The sequence below is a fragment of the Pinus tabuliformis genome, chromosome 9, assembly GCF_031772625.1.
Source record: "Pinus tabuliformis cultivar Carrire ecotype Pingquan chromosome 9, CPIR1, whole genome shotgun sequence".
NCBI lineage: Eukaryota > Viridiplantae > Streptophyta > Pinopsida > Pinales > Pinaceae > Pinus > Pinus tabuliformis.
In genome coordinates, this window is record NC_142307.1 from 1,559,301,190 (window position 1) to 1,559,328,949 (window position 27,760).

The 27,760-nt window shown below is 39.2% G+C and overlaps 2 protein-coding genes and 1 pseudogene across 15 annotated transcripts in view; all 3 read right to left on the bottom strand.

Annotated features, from left to right (window-relative positions):
• GCT (RNA polymerase II transcription mediator) overlaps positions 1 to 27,760 on the bottom strand; it is a 300,003-nt gene that overhangs the window by 249,897 nt on the left and 22,346 nt on the right. The gene's annotated exons all lie outside the window — the stretch shown is intronic.
• Positions 2,345 to 3,172, bottom strand: LOC149154566 (uncharacterized). The gene has a single exon (XM_089444163.1). The coding sequence runs from the start codon at positions 3,170 to 3,172 to the stop codon at positions 2,345 to 2,347; it is 828 nt and encodes a 275-aa protein (XP_089300289.1).
• LOC149154567 (enolase 1 pseudogene) lies at positions 16,180 to 17,222 on the bottom strand (annotated as a pseudogene).

Consider the following 27,760-nt stretch of genomic DNA (forward strand, 5'->3'; position numbering starts at 1 on the left):
ATTAACCAAGGGCGCAATCCAAGGCGAGGCAATACAGGCTTTCACCCAGTTGATGAAGTTTGTTGAAAAGCCTAGCTTCTTCATCACTGCAAACAGAAAATCATGTCTCACCCTGTCAAATGCGTTAGCCAAATCGAGCTTAATCACCATGCCTTTCTCCTTTCTTTGGCAGCTAGAGTGGACGGCTTCTTGGACCAGCACAATATTATCCAAAATCTTTCTGCCTTTTATGAATCCGCCTTGATTTTCAGGAATGATGTCTGGCAAGATGTTTTTTAGCCTGTTGGCTATTATTTTGGAGACCAATTTATAGTTGGAATTACACAAAGATATTGGCCTAAATCTGCTAAAGTCAGAGGCGCCTTTCTCTTTTGGGATCAGAGCAAGGAAGGCTGAGTTGATGCCACCACCTATCTTTACACAATTCTGGGATTTTCTGACCATCCTCAGAAGATCTTTTTTGATTATTGGCCAGCAAGTTAGAAAGAACCTGACAGAGAACCCATCTGGCCTGGGGCTTTATCGGGCTCCATATCATTCAGTGCCTCCTCAAGCTCTTCCATACTGATCGGGGCTGTCAGCATATCGTTATCCGATTCCTTGACACAATTGGGAATTAAATTGATCGGATAAGATTGGGGATCAATATCTGGATCTTCAGGAGCCGAATACAGGTCTTGGAAGAAGGAGTATGCAGCTCTCTTGATGCCTTCGAAATCCTTGATCACAGTATTCTGGTGTTGGATCTCTGAGACTGATTTGAAGTTCTTTCGGGCTTCCGCTTGCTTATGAAAAAAGTTGGTGTTCTTATCGCCGGATTTCAGCCAGAGCATCCTAGACTTCTGCCGCCAAAACTCTTCCTCCTCCCTGCTTGATCTATGAACCTCTTTTTGGAGCTCAACTTCTTTTAGTAGCATACCTTGAGAAACAGGGTTTTGCTCCATTTCTATTTGATGAGCAGCAAGCTTATTTGTATTTTCTTTTCTTTTGGATGTGGGGGTTTGCAGTCTTTTAGCCCAGTCTTTTAGATTTCTTTTTAGAATCCTGATTTTCTCTTCCCACACAAAGAAAGGAGAGCCATGGACGGGCCTATTCCAAGAGTCGGAGACCACATCTTGAAAGCCTTCTTGCTGGATCCACAAAGGGCTGAACCGGAAAGGGATGGGGCCAAGATTGCAGTCAAGAGAAAGTTCGAGAAGAATTGGCTTATGATCAGAAGTGAGATTTGGGAGAATTTTAGAGGATGCCATAAGACCGCTGGTTAGGAAGGAAGAATGGACAAGAAATCTGTCCAGACGGGCAGCAATATGATTGGGGCCTGTTCTTTTATTGGACCAAGTGAATTTTCCTGAAGAAGGTTTAATATCCTCCAGGTCCCAGCCCAGCATTATGTCTTCAACCCATTCTCTGGCAGGATCCCTGACAATGGAACCTCCCTTTTTCTCATCCATATCAAGGGTGACATTGAGGTCACCTGCAATTATGATATTCTCGGGGTTTTGCTCTAAAAGAAATGAATGAAGCGAATTCCAGCAGATTTTTTTCTCACTTGACAAAACAGGAGCATAAACATTAAACATACTTACTTGCTGACCAGAACCCTTGTGAAGTAGCTGAGTGAAGAGCCAGTGAGGGCTGCTTTTTTCTTGAATAAAGTCATATATGGTGCTGTTCCAGAAGGTGGCTATTCCACCAGAGGCACCTCTTGCGCTAACCGCTTTTCCATGGCCTTTGTTCCAAAAAGTTTTACTAGATTTGAGGAGGGAAAGATCCTCCAACTTTGTCTCCTGGATTAGGAGGATTTCAGGCGAGTATATTCTCACTAAATCTTTCAGGGCTTCCTCTTTCGACCTGCTGCCTAAACCTCTGCAGTTCCAGGAGACGTATTTCATTATTTACTTTTGTGGGGAGAGGAGGCTCCCATTGGAGCCTTGTTGCTTTTGCGTCCAGATCTGGTATTCATCATTGATTTGAGAGTTTTTTGGGATCCCTGGAGGACATCTTTGTAAGTTTCTTCCTCCCTCTGTTTCTTCTTGGATTTCCGTCCTCTAGTCGTCTTGATTGGAGTGGCCAACGAATTGTCAGATTCAGAATCTCTCTCTTCTGAATCGCCTTCAAAGTCTGAGCCTAGGCTAATGTGTTCTTCATTGCCTTCGTTTCCTCTCTGATACTCCTCATGTGAGGGAACTGTTGATTCTACTGCATTGGTTTTTCCTTGTTTCTCCATATTTCCGGTTTCTTCTTGGTTCTCCTTATCACCCATCTTTTCTCCAGATGGAAATCCGTCTTTGGCAGCAACGAATTTTGGGTTGATGTGAGGATTTCCCAATGGGGCGGAAGGTTTCTATCCGGAAGGTTTTGGGATAGCTTTTCCCTTTCTGATTTCTTTCCAACCTTCTTCTTCAACTGTGTTCCCTGATGGGGCTTTTGGGCAGTTTCTTTGGAAGTGTCCATGCTCATGACAAGTTCGACATTTGAAAGGCAGTTGCTCGTAGTCCAACTTCTGGTAGTGCTGCCATTCTCCAACTTTGAGTTTAATCGCCTCTGGTAGCCCGGCTTCCAGATCAACTTCTACACAGATTCTAGCGCAAGTATATTGACCCTTGTGATCAGCTTTGTCAATAAATCGACCCAGCCCATTACCGATCTTCTGCAGAGATTGATAGCTCCAACAGTGGAGAGGGAGATTGGGTAAACGAACCCAGACCGGCGCCTCCTTGGGGACATCAACAGATGGATCAAAATCAGGACTCCATTTATTGAGATACAGTCCCTGATTTCCCATAAAGTACGGCCCGTTTCTGAAAACCAGGTCGCGATCTTCCTTGGTGGTAAATTCAAAAATGAAATAGCCTCGCCCTACAGCATAACAAATCACATTATTTTCCAGCTGCGGTCTCCAGTTTCGTTGTATCCAATCGTCCGTGGTCTTAGTGGACGGCCAACGGCCCATAAACTGCCCTACCAGGCCTCTGTCAGACAACGCAAGAGCTATTTTAATCGATTGCTCCTCTGGGAGTGCTATCTCTGGGATTTCGTCAAGCTTTTTAATGAATTTTGGGATTTCAATATGGTGATGCTGCTTCCCTTTCTGTGTTAACAGCCTTCTGAAGGCATCTGCAGAGGAATGAGGAGGGGTGGGAGCAGACTCCCCACCCCCGGGACCGCTCATTGCAGCGTCCAAGAACTTGTCGGCGGCAACCTACAGGCGTTCAGCAGCAGCGCGCGCGCAGTGTAGGACTCGTTCTCCAAAAACTTCGATGGCAGACACTGTTACCCTTAGTATAATATTACTAATTACCAAGAATAATTATCAGAAGATGTATCGAGACAGATATCAAGAAAAAGAAAGACACTTAAACCACATTAGGAAAAACCCTTAACAATATTAACTCTCAAAAGATGTCTTCATAGAGGAATGCCCTCGCGATCCAACCATGATTACAAATGAAGAAAGCGCCTCTCTTTATAGGAGGAGGCTTTAATTCCTTTACAATAAAATATTATTACTTTTATGGAAGACTTAGTCCAAAAAGACCAAGTCTTTTTCTAACTAAGTCTAGAAATTAAAATAAAATAAAAAAGTTAAAGTGGCTTTGCCACACATACAATGATAATTATAATAAATACCCACAAGTGGATCGATTCGCCACATAGAATTTCATGCTTGAATAAAAAAATTACTTGGCCCCTTCCAATGTCCATTTCAAAAGGGCCCACTCGCATTATTAATATTGGAACAGCGTGTTGACCAGGTCATTATGTCCACATGACTTGGACGGTTTGCCAAAACAGTGCAAGGGAAATGTTTCAACCATACCCACGATTTGCTTGAATATGCCATGGTGGAATTTGGCTGGGCCCATAACAGTTGGCTTTAAAAATTACTTTGGTTTGGACAGAGGCGGTCTTCGCGACCTTCGTGGCCCCAGCCAAACCCGCAGTTTAATCTCTGGAACGACGGTCCAATTTCTTCCCAAATAAAATATATGTTTAAAAAACGTCTGGCTCTATTGACGCAAAACTTCCTTCCCCATTCGCGCTCCATTAGCTCCATATTCGCAGCATGTAAAGAGGCTCATTCCAGTGGCATGACTTCCTGAACAAACTTTGGCCCTAGATTTCGATACCGGCTCCTCAAGTTTGGCTTCAAGTCTCTGTGCCAGGCACTGGTACAACACTAGATGTTGGGGTTGATCCTCCAACCTGTAAATCATTTCTGACATTAGACGCTGCAATCCTTGGTCCATTTCTATCCACACATGAAGACAAGAGTCATTCCCCTGACTGTAACTGCAGCTCATCCATCTTCTGTTGACAAGAAGATGACCTCGCCCTCCAAGCATTTGATCTTTTCCCTTTCTTGACAAATCCTTGCCCTGATATTGCAGAAAACCGTGGACCCATCTCTACCATATTGATATCGTCTCGGCGTTTGTTCACTTCTGAAAACCTTTCTCGAATGATTTTGAAAGCTTCCTTTGTTGCATATGGCAATCCTGTCTTTGGGTCATGATAAATACTTTGCAGTCTGCCCTGTAACAACACATACAAGTTGTTCTGGATAGGGAATAGATTTTGAAAATAAACCTGGTGGAAATGCTGAAACCTTTGTAAACTCCAGAGTAATCTTTCCATCTCTCGAGTGAAAACATATCAGTGGGCCTTCATGCATAGATTTATGGACAATGGCCTTTTTCTTCACTTCCTCCTTGCATGCCAGCATTCTTTCCAAATTTCACAGGTTCAAGATCTGTCTGTGCAGATTCTAAAGCATTTCTTCTTGAGTCATCCACCACTCAATTCTGTGAAGGCATGCTCCCATTCTCAGCCTTGGTTCACTTTGTGCCCACCCAAATGTGACTGTAAATGAAGCTGCAGCAAAGTAAGAACTTCTTTTTCAACCAGGTGATTCCATGAATTTGTCTCAATGATTATTCCCCTTTTAGAAAGCTGAGGCCTCTCCCGAATCATTGATGTTGCCTTTCCTGCTTTATCCCTGGCTATTCTATTCGCTGCATCCTGACCATAACTTTTCTTGATTACATCCCTTCAGATGATGGTAAATTTTTTAATCCATCTGCATGACCTCTTTAAACCTGGATGATCATAAACTACTGCATTGGCAATTTATTTCTTGCGTGTGAACTGGCATTGAGAGTATGTGCGGCAACACTAAAGTTTTTTTACCAACAATATTTACACTATGGTAATAAAGAAGTACCTCTTTAACATAAGCACCTTTTTTAAAAGATAGAGCTAAAACAGCATTTGCTCTAAACTTCCATTTGCACCAGGCCAATTGGTTTTGAGTTCTATCAGGCTCCCATGAGAACAATCAGTGTATATTTAATGTAGTGTTAACAACCCAAACATCATCATGCATATCAAAACTACTTGGCTTGACAGTTGTCTTCACATTCAATTTCTTTTTTAAATGTAGCTTGACAACAGCACAGGCTTTGAACAAAATATATTATTACCAATGTATTACCACTAAGCTTGCAATTTGTCCTTTAGTTATATCGCAATCTGTGCACAAATTCACAGTATTGATTCCAAGCAGACTATATTATAGACGTGCCAAATAAATGTAAAACTGCTATTATAAACCTGCCTGATATTGGGTTCTGCAGGTAAGTTTTAGAGCTCATCCCTTACAGCTTCAAATTCCTTGTATGCAGATCCAAAAACTGCAATAGTGCTATTGAAAAACTTCTATAGGTACCCCTGTTAGAAGAAGGGGTAACAAGTGCAGCTGAAGCTTTTAAAATCCCTAAAATCAAGAGTTGTCAAGAGGAATTGACAAGCTTGGTAGTAAGGGTTTCCAACAATTGCACTGGAATTTTGGGGATTACCAAAGCGGGTGGGATTAAGAGTAAGACCAATTTGGACCTTCTTGTTGAATGAAGGGGAGGATGGCGAGGAAAGGTTTTCACACGAGGAAACTTGTGAGACAAAGCCTCAAGAACATGGTAGTCTTGATGAAGACTTAGTAGGACTCAACAACTTCAAATCTAGAAAAACTCATCTTCATTACGCTTCTCTAGATAATTTCAAATGACAGCTTGTTTTGTTAAACTTGGATGCTCCTAGACCTATTTGTAAGTATAGGAATATCCTATAGGTGGCCACTAAAAGCTAGGCAGTATTAGTAGCTAATTTTAGGTAGCTCATGCCTCTATTGTAGCTCTCTTGGCTCTCCTCGAGCCCATAGTAATGAGGACCAAGTTCTCTGAGTCCCACCTGTCGCCCTGCCCTCTCCTAGTTCCCACCCATCACTAGCACATCTTCCCCAACTTCCTCCCATCTTCCCCAATGTGCCTTGTTTCTCTGTCCCACCAGTCCCCTAACCCAGCCCCTCACACCCCCATCCCAACTCCCCCTGCTCCTCATTGGTCTGCTTCTCTCTCTTGCAAGGCACTACCTCAAAACTTCCAAATTACCCCAACCTCCCAAAATGTTACACCCAACAGCCCTATCCCACTCTATCACACCCTCGGATGGCCCTATCTCAACCCAACAGAATCCCCCCACCGACTGTCAACCACCACCACCACCACCCTATCTAGGATTTAGTCATCCCCTACTCTATCCCAAGCCCCTTGACCAAATCCAACCTTATCCCAAACACTCTCTTACCCCCCTTCAACCACCACCACCACCCTATCTAGGATTTAGTCCTCCCCAACTCTATCTCAAGCCCCTTGCCCAAACCCAACCTTATCCCAACCACTCTCTTCCTACCTGAAAATTGTTCTAGCTAAAACCTTCTTACTCAAGATGTGGATCTTCTCCATTTTAGTAGGTTGCCTCCCTCCATATGGCATTTTTCCCTAATAGAGGCAAAAAACAAAACTCAAGACCAAGAAGACCACATTCCAAGCAAGATTTACAATTCCATATCCTCATCTCCCAAGGATAGCTCTCCCTCTTCGTCAACTGTAACCATCTAGGCAAACCAAATCAAAGCAATTTTGGAAAAATTGGAGTAGGTCAAGTTTGAGAACCAATTACAATCCACAATTGCAAACTTCTTAGAGAAGGTACTAGAAGTGAAAGTGGAATTCCAAAATCACATCCTAAAACAATTAGTAATGGAAATCAAAAACATTAAAACCTATCTTTTCAAATCCCTACCAATGGAACCATTTCATTGAAATTTGAAATTATTAATGTTAAAAACATGCAAGAAGAGACAAGAAACCAATAAGTACTTTTCAAGCCATAAACATACGCAGTAAACCCTGAACCCTCGAGTTTGGGTTAATAAAGGGTAGATGAGGGCTTCCCCACAAAGATTGTTCAAGTCCGAGAATTCCATAATAGTTCTCCCTCTTCGACAATTGTATCCATCTGGGCAAACCAGATCAAAGTAATTTTGGCAAAATTAGAGTAGGTCAAGTCAGGGAATGAGTTGCAATCCATAATTGCAAACCTCATAGACAAGGTAGTAGAAATGGAAGTAGAATTCCAAAATCACATTCTTAAACAATTGGTGGCGGAAATCAAAAAACAATAAAACCTATCTTTTCAAATCCCTCCCAATAGCACCATTTCATTGAAATTTGAAATAGATGATGTTAAAAACATGCAAGAGGAGACAAGAAACATAAGCAGTAAATCTTGAACTCTCAAGTTCGAGTTATTAAAGGGTAGATGAGGGCTTCCCCACTTGTCAAGATTGAGGAGGTAATTCACGCCAAAATCAAAGAAGAGCAACTTGACAGGACAAGGAGTTGAACCTAAGAATGCAACAAATCGCTCCTTGCTTATCTCCAAATCTTTCGCAAGCAAGCGTTACATTCCTTCATGATACCCTTGACTTGGAGAAGCTTGGCCTCGAGCAAAGCCTAGATTGGAGCCAACTCAACACTCTTCCTTCAGTTTTGGTTGCTAAGTGATCAACTTACAGCCCTCCAAGCTAAAGATAACATTTCCTCCATATTACCCCTCTTTCAGCAAGGGTACTCCAGAACTTTTTGGCCACACCATATAAGCCCAAAGGATGGTGTTATTTTGTGAAAGTGGCTCTTAGATTCCTGTTGGTGTGGATGGCCATGGCTACTCTCGGTCTTGTTTATTTCATGATATATATGCCTTTGTGGCACTATTGAATTCCCCCTAGTGGGCAATAACTCCCTACCTTGATGGGTATTCTTATACCCTAGGATGGTGTTGCAGGCATCGTGAATTAGACACCAATGTTATCATAACGTAACCAGTGATTGAACTGGAAAACGCTCTGAACCAAGAACCAGTCAAAACCAAACCGAAACCGATAAAAAAAACCAGACCAAAAAATTGGTCGACAAAAAAGACAAAATATTCAAATTTTAAATAAAAACATATATATTCGTGCATAAGCAAAAGTTCTCATTTATATAGCATGTAAGGGTGCACATAACCAAAATAGCACAAAGTGCAACCCATCTCTGAACCAAAAATACATCAACAAACACGCTCCTGATGGCCTCTAGCATCCAAAAAAAATCATGCTACAACAAATACCTAGATATCATAAAAATCATTACCTATATTGGGATCTTTTCTCATCAATATCACCCTCTAAGCATTAAAATAAGATATAAAAAGCGTAGCATGTCAAGTCAAGATTTTGTTTGAGTGATGGGCACATTTTTAGCATGGACATGATAGAGGAGTTCGACAACCAATGCCACTAACATCAAGGTACATAGAGGGCTTGGTGCTCTTGCTTAAATACTAGTTTCATACCCTCGTATAAGAAAAAAATCCAATGGAAACGCTACAATCACCCATTCCTAAAATCCTGAAAAAGCTGTCAAGTCTGCTAGATTTTGAGTGAGATGTAAAATTCTACTTTCTCCATATGAAATAGAATGATGTCGGAACCACTCTCAAGCATCCCAAGTCAATTCATGGTAATGTTAAAAATTTAATGGCAATATTAGGCTGCCCCACTCAAAAATTCTTTTTTTTTTTTCATTTGTAACGTTTTTGGTCACATTGTACGTGAACCTGCAAGTTTGGTACAAGACTAACTAGTTTAGTGAAAAAAGGTTAGTTCGGTACCAAACCGGCCATTTCTAGTTCCAAACCTCAAACTGGTTGAACCAACCAATTCCACTAGTTTTAATCTGATTTTGATAACACTGGTAGACACTACTAAGTTTAATGGTTTAAGGGAGCACTTGTATCATAAAGCCCTATAAGGGTGATCACCATATGTACTTTACTCATGGTTTAAAGGAGCACTTGCATCATAAAGCCTTGTAAGGGTGATCACCATATGTACTTTTCCATGAAAATACCCCTTTTGAACCTAGTGCACCCCCTACCCCACATGTGCCATGTGTCTTTATGTATTTTTCACTCGCTTTTGGCCTGAGCTCTACATCTTGATAATCTCTACATTTTCTACTCCTGAGGCATCATGCTACATCTTTTGACGAAAAGAGGGTGTTCCTTTGATTCTCTACGCCAAGATGAACTGCCTTCACAGATCTTTCGTTACATCAGTGGACCCACTTTAGGGGCAAGAGGGCTTCCCATGTAGCATTGCAAACAACCATGTTTGGAGACTAATGATGAGGTGGACAAAGAAGAACGGTCAAGTAGGTGCCATCTCTAAGCCAAATCAGTTCAACACTTAAGCAAAGTGACATCAAATCAAGCTCGTTACAATGTACCACAGGAGGGTCACTATTGAAATATGTAACCAGGTTCAATCTTCATAATGGCATATGTAATCATGATTTTATGTATTTAACGAAAAGAGAAAAATAAATTTATTATTTGTGTTCTTGAGGCATGGATTTCATGCTCAAGGGAAATTTATTTTTAGGTCAAGCACCCATTGAGTGCTTTTAGGTTTGTCATAAAGTCAATTGATTCATTGTCATGTATTGAAGACCCATTTGGGCATGTTACATATTGTAAAGAAAAATTTATTGAGTCAAAATAGAGTCAAAAGACCCTCCAAGACCTCGTCATGGCACAAAGATCAAGTTGGCCTACATGAAGGGACAAGTCGGCCTCAAGATAGCAATTCGTACCCCTCACAAGCCTATAAATAAGAAGGAATTCGACCTCATTTGCACACTCACTCAAGCAAGTTCAATATCCTCAAGATAGAAGCTAGAAAAGGACGAAGAAGAAGATCAAGATCAAAATTCTTGGGCCTCTCCCTCTCTCTTTCGTTAGTGTTTCTACAGTTTTTGGGCTAGACGAAATTATGAAGTTGCATCGACGCTGTGAAGCTGCAAGGTCGAAGCTATGAAGTTGCTAGGTCGAAGTCGCTGAAGTTGCATCAAGGTCGAAACTGTGAAGCTGCTAGGTCGAATTTGCTAAAGTTGCTAGGTCGAAGTTGCTGAAATTGTTTTTGGGGTCGAAGTTGTTGGAGAAGTTGTTGTTAGGTCGAAGTTTGTTGTTGGAAACTGTGTAAGGAAAGCTCATCAAGAAGGAAGGACGACTTGCTCTTGGAGGGCCTTGGTCAAGGGTCATAGGTCTTGCAATTCGTCAATTGAAGTTTTATAAGAAGAGAAGGATTCTGGTGGGTTTTCCTCTCATTTGGAGAGGTTTTGGCCCTGGTTGATGGCCTATATCTTGTGCCATATTGTCTCATTGTTCTTTATGATTTGGTAGTTGTTTGATGATAGAGAACACTAATAATAATAAAGGAAAGAAGAAATTAATCAAGTAAACTAAAAATACATCACAAGCAATTATCAAAGTAAGAGAAATCACCTACACTTGTTGCCCCCTAGATTTCTAAACAGTCATGACATCATTCTATTTTGGGTCGGTGGTTGGAGTAAAGGGCAAAAATAAAGGCAAATGTTGGAACGTTGAAGTCTTATGGTGCAAATTGAAGCCCTCAAGGGCTAATCATCCAAGTTTCACTCAAAATCACTCAAGGAAAAGGTCAAAGTGATCAAAATCAGCATAGCTACTAGCATTCCAAGAGAAGAAAGGGAGGTCGAGCCCTCCACACAAGCAAAGAAGCATATCCAAGCAAGACGTTGAAGGAAATGAAGAAGCAACCCTCCAAGGGCTAAAGTCAACGAAGTAATGTCCATTCAAAGGTCAAAGCAAAGCATTTTCTCTCAAGTAAGGTAGTCGTTGGGAAGATTGAGGACCAAGGAGGCCAAGCCCTCATTGAGTAAGATTAAGGCTCTCTTGAACAAACTTAAGGAGATTTACTGAAGAAGGACAACCCCCAAGGGCTATTTCAAGTGTTTTCGTATTCAAGCCAATTTCCAAGTATTCTTCACCAGCTATGATAGTTGTTAGCATTAGAGAGAGGTTGATCCATCATTCAAGGAAAGTAAGCGAGATCAAAGAGGTCATTCAAGGTTCCAAGTATTCTTAAAATTATTTCAGGCCAAATCAAGAGAGAATCCAAGGGAATGTTGCATCCTCAAGGAAAATTTATTTCTTCTATGTTTTACGTCACTTTATTTATTGTGACCAATTTTGAGCTTGAAAAGTCATTCCCATGCCTCATGGAAGTGCCTTGACTTATAGTATAGGCATGGGCCTTCATTTAAGGCATATCTTGAAGGATAATAAGCATTATTTGAGCCTTTATTGGAGCTATTTTTGAGGAGTCAGCCACTTTTTCCTAGTCATTTGAGCCTTCTACATGGTCAAATCAAGTCATTGGAGCACCAAATGATGGAGAAAAATTCAAGGAACATTGCCATGCAATCACAAGTGGAACGTTTTGTCATTTAGGGTCAAAATGGCCCCTCTTGGCCACATTGATGTAGCATTTTTGCCTGTATTGGTGTTTTACTCAATGTAAATCTGAAAAATTAAATTTTTAACTTAACACCAAGCATTTTGTGGATGGAAAGTTACTTATTTTGTGGGAGACCAAGGAGGAAATTTTGAAGAGCCTCATCTATAAATATAGGCCTTCTCCTCCTTGGCAAATCATTGTGAACTTGTTGAGCTATCTAATACAATGTGAATTTTTTCATGAGACAAAAAGGTTTACACGTGAATTCCCTTCCCTTGTTTGGTTGATCAAATTCTTGGAGGAGCACAAAATTACTAGAACGCTGAGGAAATCAATCCAAAAAGGCTTGAAAGAGGAAGGTCTAAGGTTTGTCTCACACCATTCTCTTAATTCATACAAGGTATTGTTGTTCTCCTTGGGGACATATTTCACACTCCCCTCTGGGGTAAATACCCTTATCTTATATAGTTGTAGATTTCTTGGTTGGAGGATTCATTCCATGGGAAGCCCTTCTAGTAGGATTTTGGTTCCATTTCTTGTCTTGCTTTGATGCTAGTGTCATATCCTTGGCATTCCACCTAACTATCAAACCTAAAGCATTGTGATACGTGTCATGACCCCGAGGGTCCCTATGGTTACATGGCGCCTTGGTGGGCGCACAACGACCCCTCGAGCATGCAACACCAACATGTTTTCTAGCTGCCTAGAGTAGTGCAAAGTTACTCAACCCAAACTACAACAATAAGCTTACTTATTAGGAGTGGATATCATTCCCCGTCCTCGAGTATTGTGGGAAAGGGATCATATCCTTATTCTAACATTTCCAATCAAATTTCTTTATAATTATTTCACAAAATGTATTGTATTTTTGTAAATTTGTATTTAGCATTAAAAGTAAAAACCCTAAAAATTTATACATTTCAAAGAAACTAAAATACATATTATAAAAAATCCAAAAAATATTGCAATAATGAATTTCTTCACTAACTTATGCCTTAAATTGCAAATATTGATTATTTCATTGGAAAATCATCACAAATTCCATTTTGGGGAAGCCTTAAAAGCCTTAAGGTTGTACAATGCCCTTTCTTTTGCTCTATATTGTTGTGCTAACATTGTTTCCAAGTGTTTTAAGGTTGATTACAGGATCCGGGAATTATTTACAGCAATTGGAAGTAATTACTAATTAGAGGCAAACCTTTGCCTTGGGATACATGAAATTCAAGCTTAATTCTATTGTATCCATTATAATTGATCAAAAGAGGTTTTATTTTCATTATTCATTATTTTTAGATCATATATTGGTTGTCCAAAACAATTTGCAGGTCTTGTCACTCCTTTGGGCTATGTCAATTTTCAGCCCTCACAATTATGGGCTATTTTCTAGCAAATTGACTTGCTAATTGAATATCTTACTAACTACTCTTCCAAATTTGATGTTATTGTGCTCATCAGAAAGGATTTTCATAGTACTAACATTTCCAATCAAGTTCCTTGAGCTTTGTAATGTCTCAAGGTAATTTTTTCCCTTAGGGTTTTACTTGACTAGGGGTTTTCAACAACTTAGAAAGGATTATACAACAATAGTGCACATTCATCCATTTATCAAACAATAGGTGTCCATTTGTGCAACGAACAAATAATGTAAAAGATTTTCAACAAAAATATAACTCTTCAACAAAACCAAAGTAAGTTAAGGGTTGACTGCCCAATGAACAACAAATTTATCAAACAAATAATCCACCTATATAGTTCTGACAATATTCAATAGACTTCATTCAAATTGTAACTCATGCTAGCACTATATAACACTATTGTTATTATACTAACAACTCATTGTCAAGTTATGGACTCATTTATATCCCAATGTTGATTCACAGATGTCCTTGATTCTTGTGCGCCAACTAATATCTTGCGGCCACTTTAATATCTCAAGGGTACTGTAACCACTTCTAGTATGCTCGGTTGCATCTTTGTTTCAAATCGTAAGTCGCTAGAAGAGTTGTTGTTACAAGAGTGGTCCTGCAATATGGGTAAGGTTTGTTGCCACACTTGAATTGGCTAGTATCAGTCCACCTCCTCAAGCCCTGCGCCCCGTCTTCGACCCTGGTGTTGTTGTGCTCAAGATCAAATTGGCAATAGAGTCATTGCCTAGAAACCAACTCACTATTTCTCCCAGTGCGTTGTTGTCCAAAGTTCATGCCACAGAAACCAACAACCTATGAAGTCTCTTTTTTGAATGTCAAAACTAGATGAGAATTCCTTAGAGTAACATACTAGACAAATGATGAAAATTCCTTAGAGTAACATGCCAGACAAATGATGAGAATTCCTTAGAGTAACATACTAGACAAATAATGAAAATTCCTTAGAGTAACGTGCCAGACAAATGATGAGAATTCCTTAGAGTAACATAACGGACATGATGAGAAAATATGGTTGACTAGAGTGGAATCTTTCACCACTAAAATCAATAGAGACTAGCTAGGGTGGGATCACCTCCACCAAAACTAGACAAAGGAAAAGGGGTTTTAGAGCCCTAAAGCCTCAGCTCAAGAAAAAACAGAGATAATTCAATCCAAATCCATGATGATCAAATGAACCATCTCTCCTTTATTTATAGATTCCTCATGGGGGTCTTTTATCCTTAATCTAACATGAGGTGTTACAAGTGCAACCCCCAAGTTGGGATTTTTGCCCCAGTTACCCCAAATTTTACCCAATGTTGCCCCAAAACATTGGATAATGGGTTTTCCCCTTTATCAATGGTTGTAGCCTACGGGGTTGGATAGGCTATTATGTTCGCCCTAGGCCAATCAATCAATAGGTAACATTACAATCCCCCCTTTCCCAACATTGCTTGTCCTCAAGCAATTGCAAGTTCTGGTGCTGCCAACTTTGTTCTCCTTCTTTGATATTAGAAATCAAACCAGGTTAATGTTCAACCATTTTGATGGCTCCTTCAAATTTATACTCCTTATAACCATATCAACCATAGCTTGCCCAATGTTCATTAGTAGTGTCTGAGACAAATACCAACCTTTTAATCTTTATTCTTATGAGTGATAGTTGAAAGCCAAGCTAAACAACCCAAATTTCATCCTTCTCACAAACATGACTAGTATCAGTCTCCGCATTCATGAGATTGCTAAGGAATCCAACAGCTCCAATTTATGGTGCACCTATTCTATGCATAATATTCACCAACTACTTTGCAAGCGTTAGTTTAAGATCTGGATGTCAGTTCCCAAAGTCTAGGTATCCACCCTTCCTTAACATTGCTTCCAGAACAACATATACCATATCTATTTCACCAATCTTTCCAAGCCCATCAATGATTGAGTTGTATGCCATACACAAATTCCTACCCATTTCAATAAAAAGCCCCCAAACCTCATCAAAATAGCCTTTCTTAACAAACCCACTTAGTAATGTGTTATAGGTGTAGGTCCATGGGTCACTGCCTTTTCCAATCATGTACTGAAATAACTTGCAAGCTATGTTTATCTTCCCTTATTTTGAAAAGAAAGGCATGTAAGTGTTAAACATATCATTGTTGAAAGAATCTATTCCTCTACCTTGTATTCTTCTTCCCTTGAATACCAAGAAGCTAGGATAAGCTTCAGAATTGCAATTTTTTCTGAAATATCTTGTTTAACAGCATAATTTGTAGTGCCTCTTGAAATGTAATAAGTGCATGTATTCTCATTCCTATTTTGCAAACCTTCTTCTGCATCAATATTGTTTCTATTGCTAACAGACATATCTGAAGAAAATATAATAGCAAACTCTCTTTTGTTCATCACCTCTTGATTATCCTCATCTGTTGTTCCAACACCTAAATCTTTGGGTGCACAGTTTTCAACAATACAATCTTTTGTTTGTGTCTTGGTACCAAACATATGATCAATAGGAAGGAAATTTTTACTTTCTTTCTTCTTGTCTTTTGGCACAAATCGCTGAGAATAAAGGTTGTCAAAATTATCGTTATTATTTACAAACATCAAAGTTTGGTTTCTCACTTCCTCTTTCCTCATGTTCTACGGTATCAAGTTCTAGTGTCTACCTTGTTTTGTATTTGCTATTTGCCATTTCTTGTTAGGAGTCCTCGGGACTCAGTGCCTATGTAATACATTTTGATTTTGATTACTTAATGAGAAAACTGCAGGTTATGGTTAATTTCTTGTGTTTTCCAATGTCAATTTATCGTATTCGTCATTGATGTAGTAGTAAGTGGTATTTGTAAACTTGTATCATTGATGAATCATGATTGTATGCATAATGTTACAATGTACATGTATGATCAAATTTGTATCATCATGAGAATTTGTGTAATATCTATTAATTTTTTTAATATATATAATGTAGTATATAACATGTCCTATGTGTCATGTTCCGGGGGATCTCCGTTAACTGTGTCACTCTTGTATTTGCATGTCCCCATGTCAGGTGACTTAGAATTTAACTACTTCAATACTTTCAATAATGGAACAAGTTTGGTTCACCTTCAGTAAAAGAGCGTCACAAGATTTTTCATTGATCGCCTTTGCAACACGCTTTGGATTTCTCAACAATAAATCATCCTCAACCATTTGCACCCTTTCCCCAATTGTGGCTGTAAATTGTGCATAGTGAGCCCATTCATCTTGATCAAATGGGTTCCTCTATAGATACAATTGGATAATCCCCAACAAATGAATTATAAAGCTTGATTAGCTCAGATCCTGATATCTTCTGGTTACCATTATTATTCTGATCCTTCTCAGTGTAAACCTCAGAAGCAGCTAGCTTCTTGTCAGTATAGCCTGCTTTCTCAATGGCAATCTTCAACAACTTGAGGCCCCTTATATTCTCATCAATATTTGGAGCAAAGCCTCCTTTGTCTCCAACATTTGTTGCATCTCGACCATTCTTCAAATGACGATAAAATTTTGAACTCATCCGATGACAGTTTTAAATGAAGAAGCCTCAATAGGTAGAGTCATAATTTCTTGCATTGCCAGTTTATTTCCTGCATGTGAATCTTCACTAATGACATTGAAAGCAGGTACCGTCATCACCACGGTTTGTTACCAGCAAGGTTTGCAATATGCTGATAAAGAGGTATCCATCTATCATAAGCCTTTGCTTTACAGACTGCAAGGGATACACCTATTATAGCATTTGCTCCAAGCTTTTGTTTGTACCAGTCCCATTGATGTTGGGTTCCAATTTTGTTATCCACGTGCCTTGGTGTTTTTTCTAAGCAAAAAAACTTCTTCTTGTCACTTGGGCTGTGACTGGTCTCAAGAATCACAGTGCTCTGAGTCTCCTGATTCTTTACATACTCAGATTTTGGCACGTTGTCGTGATCAGTATCATCTTCTCCTGACCTTTTGGTGTCAATCCCTTCTTTCTTCTTGTTGCTTGGGCTGTGACTGGTCACACTAACCACAGTGCTCTCTGTCTCTTCATTGTCTCCATGGCCAACGTCCTCTTCCTTACATTCGTTGTCATTTCAAAAGTCACTTCCTGGGATATCTTCACCACCCTTATTCATAAATTCCTCTTCTGACCCTATCATCAAATTTCCAACAGTTTGAACAAAGGCCATTGCATCATCGAAGGATTCCATTCTGTCAACCTCTGTTTTATTCTGTTGAGAATGAGCAATTGCATCTGCTAATGGTGATTCTCCATTTTCTCTCAGTCTGGCATTGGTGCACAGTGGGGCCAGAAGCTCCAAGATTGCTACCTTTGTGTTGAGTATCTTCATCTCCTGCTAGATTTTTGCAGCCACTGGTCTGATTTTTGTATAGCCATGACCAATCATTAGGGTGTTCATTCGTTCATGTTTCAACCTGCTTGACACAATCTTCAAATTGTTGCAAAATCTTGGCGTGCTCCTCCCATAAGGAGGGAACTAATGCTGGCTGACACATTTCACCTAACCCTCCAAGCTAGCAAGAGAGTCAGCTCTGATACCACTGAAATGTCATGAAGTAATTTTTGCACTTAGGGTTTTACTTGACTAGGAGCTTTCAACAATTTAGAAAGGATCAAACCACAACAATGCACATTCATCCATTTATCTAACAGTAGGTGTCCATTTGTGTAATGCACGAATAATACAAAAGATTTTCAACAGCAATATAACTCTTCAACAAAACCACAGTAAAGTTAGGGCTGACCGCCCAATGAACAGCGGATTTATCCAACCAATAATCCACCAGTATAGTTCTGACAATATTCAATAGACCTCATTCCAATAACTCATGCTAGCACTATATAACACTATTGTTATTATACTAACAACTCACTGTCAAGCTGTGGACTTGCTGTCTGTCCCAATGTTGATTCAAGGATGTCCCTGATTCCTGTGCACCAACTAATTTCCTGTGGCCACTTCAATATCTCAGGGGTATTGTAACCACTTCTAGTATGATTGGTTGCCTCTCTGTTTCAAATCGCAAGTCTTCGAAAGAGTTGTTGTTACAGGAGTGGCCCTGCGGTATGTGTAGGGTTTGCTGCCACCCTTGAATTGGCCAGTATTAATCCATCTCCTCAAGCGCTGCGGCCAGTCTTCAGCCCTGCGACTGATGTGCTCAGATCAGGTAGGTAATGGAGTCGTTGCCTGGAAACTAATTCGCTATTTCTCCCGATGCTTTGTTGTCCAAAGTTTGTGCCATAGAAACCAATAGCCCATGAAATCTCTTTCTTGAATGTCAAAACTAGATGAGATTTCCCTAGAGTAACGTACTAAACAAATGATGAGAAAATATGCCTGACTAGGGTGGAATCTTTCACCACTGAAATCAGTAGAGACTAGCTAGGGTGGTATCACCTCCACCAAAACTAGACAAAGTAAAAGGGGTATTAAAACCCTGAAAACCTCAGCTTAAGAAAAAACATAGACAATTCAATCCAAATCCATGATGATCAAACGATTCTCTCTCCTTTATTTATAGATTCCCCATGGGGGTCTTTCTTCCTTAATCTAGTGTGAGGGGTTACAAGTGCAACCCCCAATTTGGGCTTTTTGCCCCAATTACCCCAAACTTTACCCAATGTTGCCCCAAAACAGTGGATAATGGGTTTAGCCTTTATCAATGACTATAGCCTATGGGGTAGGATAGGCTATTTCGTCCGCCCTTGGTGAATCAATCAATAGGGAACAATACAAGCTTCAGGTCCAGCAAGAGCTAATTCCAGGCCCCTAAAGTGGGCTTCTGTTATTGTCCTGGTGCAATCTTCATAATTATAGAAGTTAACAGGTTTGAACAGAAAGTTTATCTTCTTCTTACACATAGAACAGGTATAACACATCCAATTCATTTCCTATTGTGGTAAGAAGTTTCTATACTCAATTTGTGGCACTTTTCAAGCTTAATTGCTTGATATATTGAGTATTTTCTTTGTTGGTCTGCAATATAAGTTTGTTGTTATATCATTAGTTTGATCAGATTTTGTTATCACATTAACTCCTACCTCTTCCATATACTTTCACTTAGGCACTGGTCTAACTTATTCTTTGGTTGAGTTGTTTGTAGGAATACTGACATTGGTGTTTTGTAGGAGTTGGCCTAAAGCGAGAGGAATACGTTGAGCTGACAGTGAGTGTATTCCTAATAGTGCTTGTCGTATAGCAGGCTTGGTTGAACTTTGCCAGCCTTGCTACTTTGAGCTGTAACACTCCCTACCACACAAGATTTCTTTAAATATCATCTTAAAAAATCTTAGTTTGACAAGTTCAAATGACCTAGAGAATAGATTATGGCAACCAAGAAGAAATGTAATGTGTCGTTATTCATCACACCTTTGAGCAATGATTGGAGACACCCCCGTCCCACCCCACTTGTTCAATTTTGTCCTAGGTCATCCAAATGACACCTTCATCAAGGAGGTGTTGGGTCATCTTCTATCTCCATCGCAGATCAAAATTACAATGGTTTGATATGGTCGTCTTTAGGCACACTATACGATGTGCTTATGTACCTGGACCATTTTTTTCTCATCGAGACCCAAAAGAGTACTCTTAGAGAGTACCCTTCTAATATAGGTTATCATTGGACTTCTATGCAAAAGCAAGAGACTCAACATTCCAACTATGTTCAAGGATTTGAAGTGTGGCTTGCTTATCTACAATTCCCTTAGGACAAAGTTTCAACATTTGCCTACAACGAGCATGCCAAATTCATGTGGATTCAAGTTCAAGGAAGTGCCCCTCTTCGTTGATACATTTTCATTGTGGTATGCTAGTTCACTCCAACTTCCTTATCCCAACCACTCGTTTCACATGTCTCTTCCCAACAATGATGCTAGTGTTGTTGATATATGTCACGGCTAGGAGTTGCGCCCTCACATCCTACACATTTTGATTTCTCCCCTCTTGTTGACTATGCACCCATTACCATTGAACATTAACCTCTGCCCCAATATCTTCTCCCTCTATGGTCCTCCTATCCTCCCCTATACTAGTCCCACTTTGACACCTCATATACTACTTAGTCCCACTTTCACACCTCACATACTACTATCCACTTTAATGAGGGATATCTCCACTCTTATGTGTCTTGCTTCCAGTAGTTTTTCATGCATCTTTCCCATTTCTTATCCCTTGAGACAGCCACAACCAAGTATGAGCTTCTCTCCAAGGTCACTTAGGAAGATGCTCGACTCTTACCCCCATGCTATCAAGCATCTTGCTTGTGTCCCTAAACTCAACATCTGCCAGATGAATCATCGATATGACCATGGATGCAAACTCCCCCATAAACATCTATGTTTCACTCCTTCAAATGACCCCCCTGTTGAGAAATCTAGGGCATCAGGATTAGGAGATTTCTCTTTGATGATAATTGTTTGTGAATCCTTTTAACATCTTTAGATTAGGATCTTTTCTCTACTTAGATTATTATAGAGTTCTTCTTCATCAAATAGCTACCATAATATTGTGGTACTCAGCAACCCCCATTACCTTTACACTTAGGAGAAAGAATAATGGGGACCCTTTAAAATTTTTAGGATAGAATCCTTCCTTGTCTAGATAAAATACGATAAGTTTTATATTTACTCTTTTATTTTTGAATAAAACAAGTTTGTTTATGAAAAAGGCATAAAACCTTTTAGGATTACTTTTGTAGTTTTTAGGAGATAAATTACAAGTCTTACGAATACCGAAATCATAACAAATAAATGAAAAAACCATAAAAGGATTGGTCTCACTAAAACCTACACGTGGTATCGGCGGTTTCAGCGAAAAGTTGAATTGCGAAAATCCGAAATGCGAAAAGCCAAAATGCCAAAATGCGAAAAGCCAAAATGCGAAATGCTGAAAAGTCGAAATGTGAAATGCCGAAAAGTCGATATCGCAATCCGTCAAAAGCTAATATCGCATTTTGTCAATTGACGGATGTCGATATCGCATTTTGTTAAAACTCCAGTATTTCGCTAATATAGATCCCGCACCTATATGTTTTTCGGAAATCGCAGATCGCTAAGTTATGTTAATATCACCCGATACCAAATGCCGATAAAAGATTTTCCGATATAATGACAAGTGTCAGCATCACGTGAACAAACGTTTGGAAATTAAATGACCACTCTGCGTAGTTCTAATTTCGAGGTTTTTTTATGATTTGTAATAATTTTGAGTTAATGTGAAAGGATTTCCCATAAAACTCGCATTGAATTGATATGACTCTTTGCATCCTTCGAAGCTCTTGCTGCTTATCTTGGTTTGTTTCTTTACAGGTAAATTCCAATAAAGAGCAGTTAAAGGACATGTCAAGAATAATCAAGGCGAGGAGGAAGTCCGTAATACAGCAAGAACTAGTCTTGCCCCCTGAAGAAGTGTCTGAGATGTCTCCATTGTTTACAGATACTACATGCACTCCGGATGCAGGTTCTGCCTCCTGGGAGGCAATATACAAACTATTCGAGGATGAAAATCCGAGAATAATTGTGAAACAGGTTACTATTGTTGATGATTCTCCTCCAAGTAACAACGACACATGGAATGATGTGGCCAATTCATTTCTTCACAGAATTGTTGCCCGCCCCAAAATTCTACCATATACAGATATGGTGAGATGGGTTGTTGACCATCTGGACATTACGGACAGAACGTTTATAACTCCAAAGAAGACAGTTATTTGGTCTTTCAAAGCTAAAGATTCAAGGAAAATGTATCATCTACCTCAACCTCAGAAGAAATATGATATGCAATTCGTCCATAAATTCATGCAAGATAATCTGAACCCTCTGAAGCTGATCAGAGAATTGAGAAGGGACTCAAACAAACACAAGCGAGAAGATAGGGGTATGTATTCATTAGCCTTTATTGTTGGCCTTTCTCTCATATTGCTGCTATGTTATGTCACCTCTATGGTTATCCCAATACGCAAAAATTCTCTGAAGAATGGATGCCATTGATAAAACCCTTTGTTGATGACTATCATGGATTGGGCTACTATTTTATCCAACAATTTGACCACTCAAATCCGCAATTACAGACAAAAGCGCAATGTTCTTGAAAGAACGGCTCCTCCTTTCTTTATGAGCGCCTATGTCATGGATGCGATTTGTTTTTCTTATGATTTTCCATCTCTTGGATGGAAATGGACAAACCAATTTCCTAGTCCTATATCTGTTTATCTCGATATCCTTTGGGAAACCAAATACCATGCTCACTTCTACAAAATTTGTCATGAGGTCATGCTCCCTATCCACCAAGAGGTCTTTGGTAGAAAAGCCCCTAGACTTACTGCAGAAGCCAATAAAGACCTAAAGCCTATAGGAAAGTGGTTTGGGGAAGAATCATTTACTTACATTCGGGTTTTTGGTAGCCTTGCCCATCCTCATGTTTTGCCCCTTTTTGTCCCAGATAAATTGTTGGCCAAGGAAGTCGCTTATCAAATAGTTGGTAAGGGCTTAACTAAAGTACTTAAAGATGCCAAGAAATTTGCCTGGCCATGTTTTCCTATCCCCTGTGGTACCTATGCCTTAGAGAATTTCAAGCATTCCTTAGTTGAAATTGAACAATTAAAAGCCTTTAGTTTTCCAACCATACTAAACAAGCCATATGACCCTCATGGCATAGCGAAAGATGTTACAACACAGGCTAAGCTCAAACCATTTTCAAGCAAGCCTAACAAGTTCGGTGATTTGCTTGAGATGGCTCCAAAGTATTATATGGTAGAAAAACTAGCAGCAGATCGTCTAAGTCTTGACGAATTGATTAGATTCAATCAATATCGTCAACGAAGAATAGCCCATTTGCCAAAATCCCTGTTAAAACAATTTCGACAAAACTCAAAAGTTTCAAATGCATCGACTTCCTCTTCAAAAGCTCCAATTATTTCCCAAGTCTCTGAAATAGCTACAATAGTTGTTGAGCAAACAATCTTAGTTAAAGAGGAGAACAAATTGGATGAAGTATGGGAGGAGTTCAACTATGTTTTGTCAACAGAAGAAACTCGGGTTACAAGTACCTCGGTCGATATCCAAGCAAAACAAGTTACAGTTAGCAAAGAGACAGAACAGGTTCCAGAAACTACAGGGACAACCTTGTTTACTGTTGAGGCTTCCCAAGGGAATACTATTCCTAAAACTCCCGAGAATAACATTAATGTTGAAATTGTCAATCAATCAACTGTTACTGATGATATGGAAATAATTCCTACATTTCCTACTGCCGAGATAGTCCTCAAGATTGAAGAAATCATGCCTTTGGACGTATTTTACAATCCAAAACATAAAGCAATAATGAGTAGGTCAAGGAGGAAAAGAAGTTAAAGCAATCGCAGGCGCTAGTTACAAACGAGACTCCTTTTCAAGTTCTTTGGAAAGGAGCTCAAGCAGCCCCTAACGAGGAATTGAACAGATTATCTCAGTTTGCAGGAGCTTACGCTAGTGCTACCATTGATAAAGCTGCAAAAATACAACTGCTAATGAAAGAAAAAGATCAAAGGATTGTTCAATTAGAACAAACTTTCCAAATTGAAAAGCAAGCAATTGAGCAACAATGGCAAGCAAATCTTACCGAGTTACAAAAAAGTTTTAATGATTTAAAGCTACAATTTGAATCTGAAGTGAAGGACAAGGATGAACAGATACTGCAATTGCAACAAAGGATAAACCAGCTGAGGGAAAATCCAAAGATAAATGAAGTCTGCAAGGAGGCATCAGAACTGGACATACTCCTAACAAAGCAACAGGCTATCTTCTATCACAAATTGGCTTTAATTCATGACTTGTCAAAGACCAGCAATTCTTTAGTAAACCAACTGTCTGATTTGAGGATGTTTTATGAAGATATTGACGAGAAAATTTCTGAGTATATAGATTGGCAAGACAGTGCTCAGGGAAGATCATCTGATCTTCCTCGAATTGAAGAATCACAGAAGGATATCATTTTTGGTGACTGGGACATCAAAATGAAACGGGCAGAAATGGCTATTATCAGAGCCAAAAATCTTGCCTCAAATTTCACCGAATACATTACAGATACCTTATTGCAAGCCAATCTAATTCAGGAATGCCCAAAGGACACCTTGCCAGATGTCAAAGCTTTAAAACAATCTTGGCAAGAAACATCTAAAAAGAAGGTTCAAGACATTCAGAGTTTATCACAAGCAAACCTTGAAAGTTATTGGCATTTTCTAGTGAAGCCTCATAGTCAGTGGCTCATGTTGAGGTGTCTCTTGAATGCAACAATACAGTTTCTTCCAACACTTAGTGATGTAGTGTTTACAGGACAAATGCGCATGCAACCGGTACATCCCCCCCAGCTAAAGCCGCTCACGGACATATATAATCTCAAAGAGCAGATGAAGAATCAATCTAGAGCACAGTCATGAGTTCTTGTTACAACAAATCACTAATTTAGTTGTCCTTTATCTTAGCTTAGTTTGTTAAAGCTTTTTTGAAGACTTTTATTTTAAGTTTACTATTTTTGTAATATTAATAGGTTATTTAAACCCCTTTCATGCATTTAGAAAGGGGTCCAGAATTTTGAGAAGATAGCTTTGAACTTGCACTATTGTTTGATCCAAAGTTATCTAATTGAGAAGTTGAGCCTGAAAGCTATCTTTTTCATAAGCAGAGTGCTAATGCATCGGGTACTATTATCTTTATGTTATCGTTATGTATTACTGAATTAGATAGTGAATCTCTTATGCGTTATTTTGTTATATAAATGATTTGAAAACAATCAGTGATTATCACTATTGATGTGCAGAATTGAATGATTTATGATTATGTATGAGATAACGAGATCTTTTATGTGATTGAGTTTTAACCAACTAAATTAATTAACTATTTAATTAATTTAGTTTATCATATATGCTTTCTTTTCATCAAAGTATTGAATGATCTATATTGTTATATATTTTGTGAAATATTTTTTTGAATCACATACAAAGATGTACTATCCCGGGAAATAAGTAGAATAAGTTTATTTAATAATTTTATCATTAGCTATAAAATCATTTCATCAATTTTCATTCTGTTACTATAGTAAATCTCTTTAAAACGGGAAATTGGTCTCTTTATACCTAGTCGAACCCACCAATTTCAATGGAAACGAAGTTGCTTTAAGCTCCCGACCAGGTGGTGTTCCCCGATGTTGACGCAGTCAAGTTCCAGCCTTCAACACAGTATAAACAATAAAGAGACAAGAGACACAAAATGTAGGCGATCAGCCAGGGCCAAAACCTCTCCAACTTGAGAGGAAAACCCAAAACGAATTCTTCTTCTTATAGAGACTTCAATTGACGAATACCAAGACCAAGACCCTTGACTAATTAACCTCACCAAGACCAAGTCACAAGGCTTCCTCCTCTTCCTTTAGTCAACGATGATCAAACTGTTGACTTCTCCCTTCCATCTCGGCTATCCTTCAAATCTCGACTTCTTAGATCAGACCTGCAACCCTCGACTTCTTCAAGAACCCTAGTTGCGACATGTGTGATGGATGTAGGCCAAATTTTGCATCTTGTTACCACTTCATTTGGATGAGGAGACTTTCTTCTTCAACTCGGCTTGATGAAAGACTTATTCTTCTTCCTTGATTCAGTCCTTTAGGACAGTTGTAACAACTCGGCTTCCAAAAGCAGCAAACAGTACTTCTCTTCTTTGCACGTGTGGGAGGAATCAACCAAAATAGACCCAAACGAAATCAATATACTTCGGCTCCTTGACTTCTTTCTCTTCACTTGATGTGAGGCTCTTTCTCCTATGTTTCTCACACCTTTTCTTTTATTTCAAATCCTTGATCGAATGTGTCTTCAAATGGAGGCCAAGCTGACCTATATATAGTGGATTGTCTCTCAAAATAGGTTGACTCCACCTTGTACCTGGGCTGACATGCCTGTCTAGAAACATCTTAATCCTTTTAGAAGGTCGACATGAGGAATAGCTTGTGACAAGGTCTTGGAGGGTTTGTTGACACAATTAACTTCTCTTTTTACAATGTATAATATGTCGAAATGTGGCTTCTATCCTTGACATTGACTCACTAGACTTTATGACATGATGACCAACCCTAAAGGCTCACAACAGGAGTCTTAACTATAAAATTCCTTGATCATGAAACCCATGATTCAAACATTACAAAAATAATTGTATTTTCTTTACATTAATTAAATACAATCATGATTACACATGTCATTATGAAGACCGAACCTAGTTACACTTTTCAACACTCCCTCTTAACTAAGGAGGTATTCATAATCCATACAAGGTACTTGGACATTCTCAATCTGAAGAATTCTCATAAGAAGAGTCAGATTTGTAACCCATCTGTCTAGCATCATATCAACCACCTTGTCACATAACAAGGCCTTGACTAACAGCTCTATCTCTCCACAAGATTAGAGCTCAATGTTGGGTGAAACCAATGATATATAGACACCCTCATCATTGTCTCTCTCGGAGCGTACCCTACCCAGGTTCTCAGAGTATGTTCCACTAGGACTATTCTTATCTTGGATTCCCAATCCTCAAAGAATAGCGGTCCTCTACATCTACTCTTATCTTGGATGCCCTAACTCATCCTCAAAGAGTATCGGATACTAGATGTTTAAACAATCATCCATTCTGTCTTCCCACTTGAAGACAAGAATGATGTGTCTATCTCTCCCTCTCAATCTAGGGAGGACATACCCATTCCACTGAAGGAATGTACCCATTCCTATAAATAGGAATGTACACAAGCTCCCTCTTAACTAAGGACTTGCTTCGGGTGAAGGTCATGGTATAGCTAGTTGCTTGTAGAACTCCTTCCTTTGATGTCATGAATTACTTCTTTCTCATAGAGTCTACATCTTTTGGGACTTCTTCGTAGGGCACAGAACATCCATCACTTTCATCCATGAGTCAGTCATGTCATTATTCCTTCCATTGGAAAGTGATACATTAGTCCATATTTGATCTTCCTTCATGCCACTTTGCCTTCTTCATGCCATGTTTCCTTAAGGATCTTTCATCCTACTACATGGGCATTAGTTGTGGAAGACATCCATAGTTCTTCCCTTGGCAGCCCTGCATAAGCCCATCAAGAGGTCATTCAAAAATAAGAAATGAACATTAAATCAAAATTACCTTTGTGATGGTTTTTCATCATGACATCTTTCTGTTTGCATCAGCATCTGGCATACATATTGATGCATCTCCAAAAAATATATACTGCCAAGGGTCTCTTTCTTTTTCAGACTTCATTAGTCTTTGTATCTTTCATGGAGATATCCTGGTCAGATCTTTCAATCCTTGGATGTTGATTGCCTTCTTCATAGTTGTATATTCCATGATCTCTTCCCTTCTTTCTTCACACATTTTTCTTCCCAAGAACTTTCAATCAGAGTTCCTCCAATTATTGTCAACCACCTCATATTTCATATGAGGACATAATATGTTGATTTCATCTAGTCGATGTGTGACCCATGCCTTCCTGCATCCTTTTAAAGGAAGAGATCCTTTCTTTTGATCATGCTCTCAAGGTAGAGCATTCATTCATGTTACCTACAACCATATGACATGACTCTATTTTATCAAATA

Excerpts from the sequence above, each read along its gene's own strand:
- LOC149154566 (XM_089444163.1), bottom strand. The coding sequence starts at position 3,172 with ATGAGCGGTCCCGGGGGTGGGGAGTCTGCTCCCACCCCTCCTCATTCC.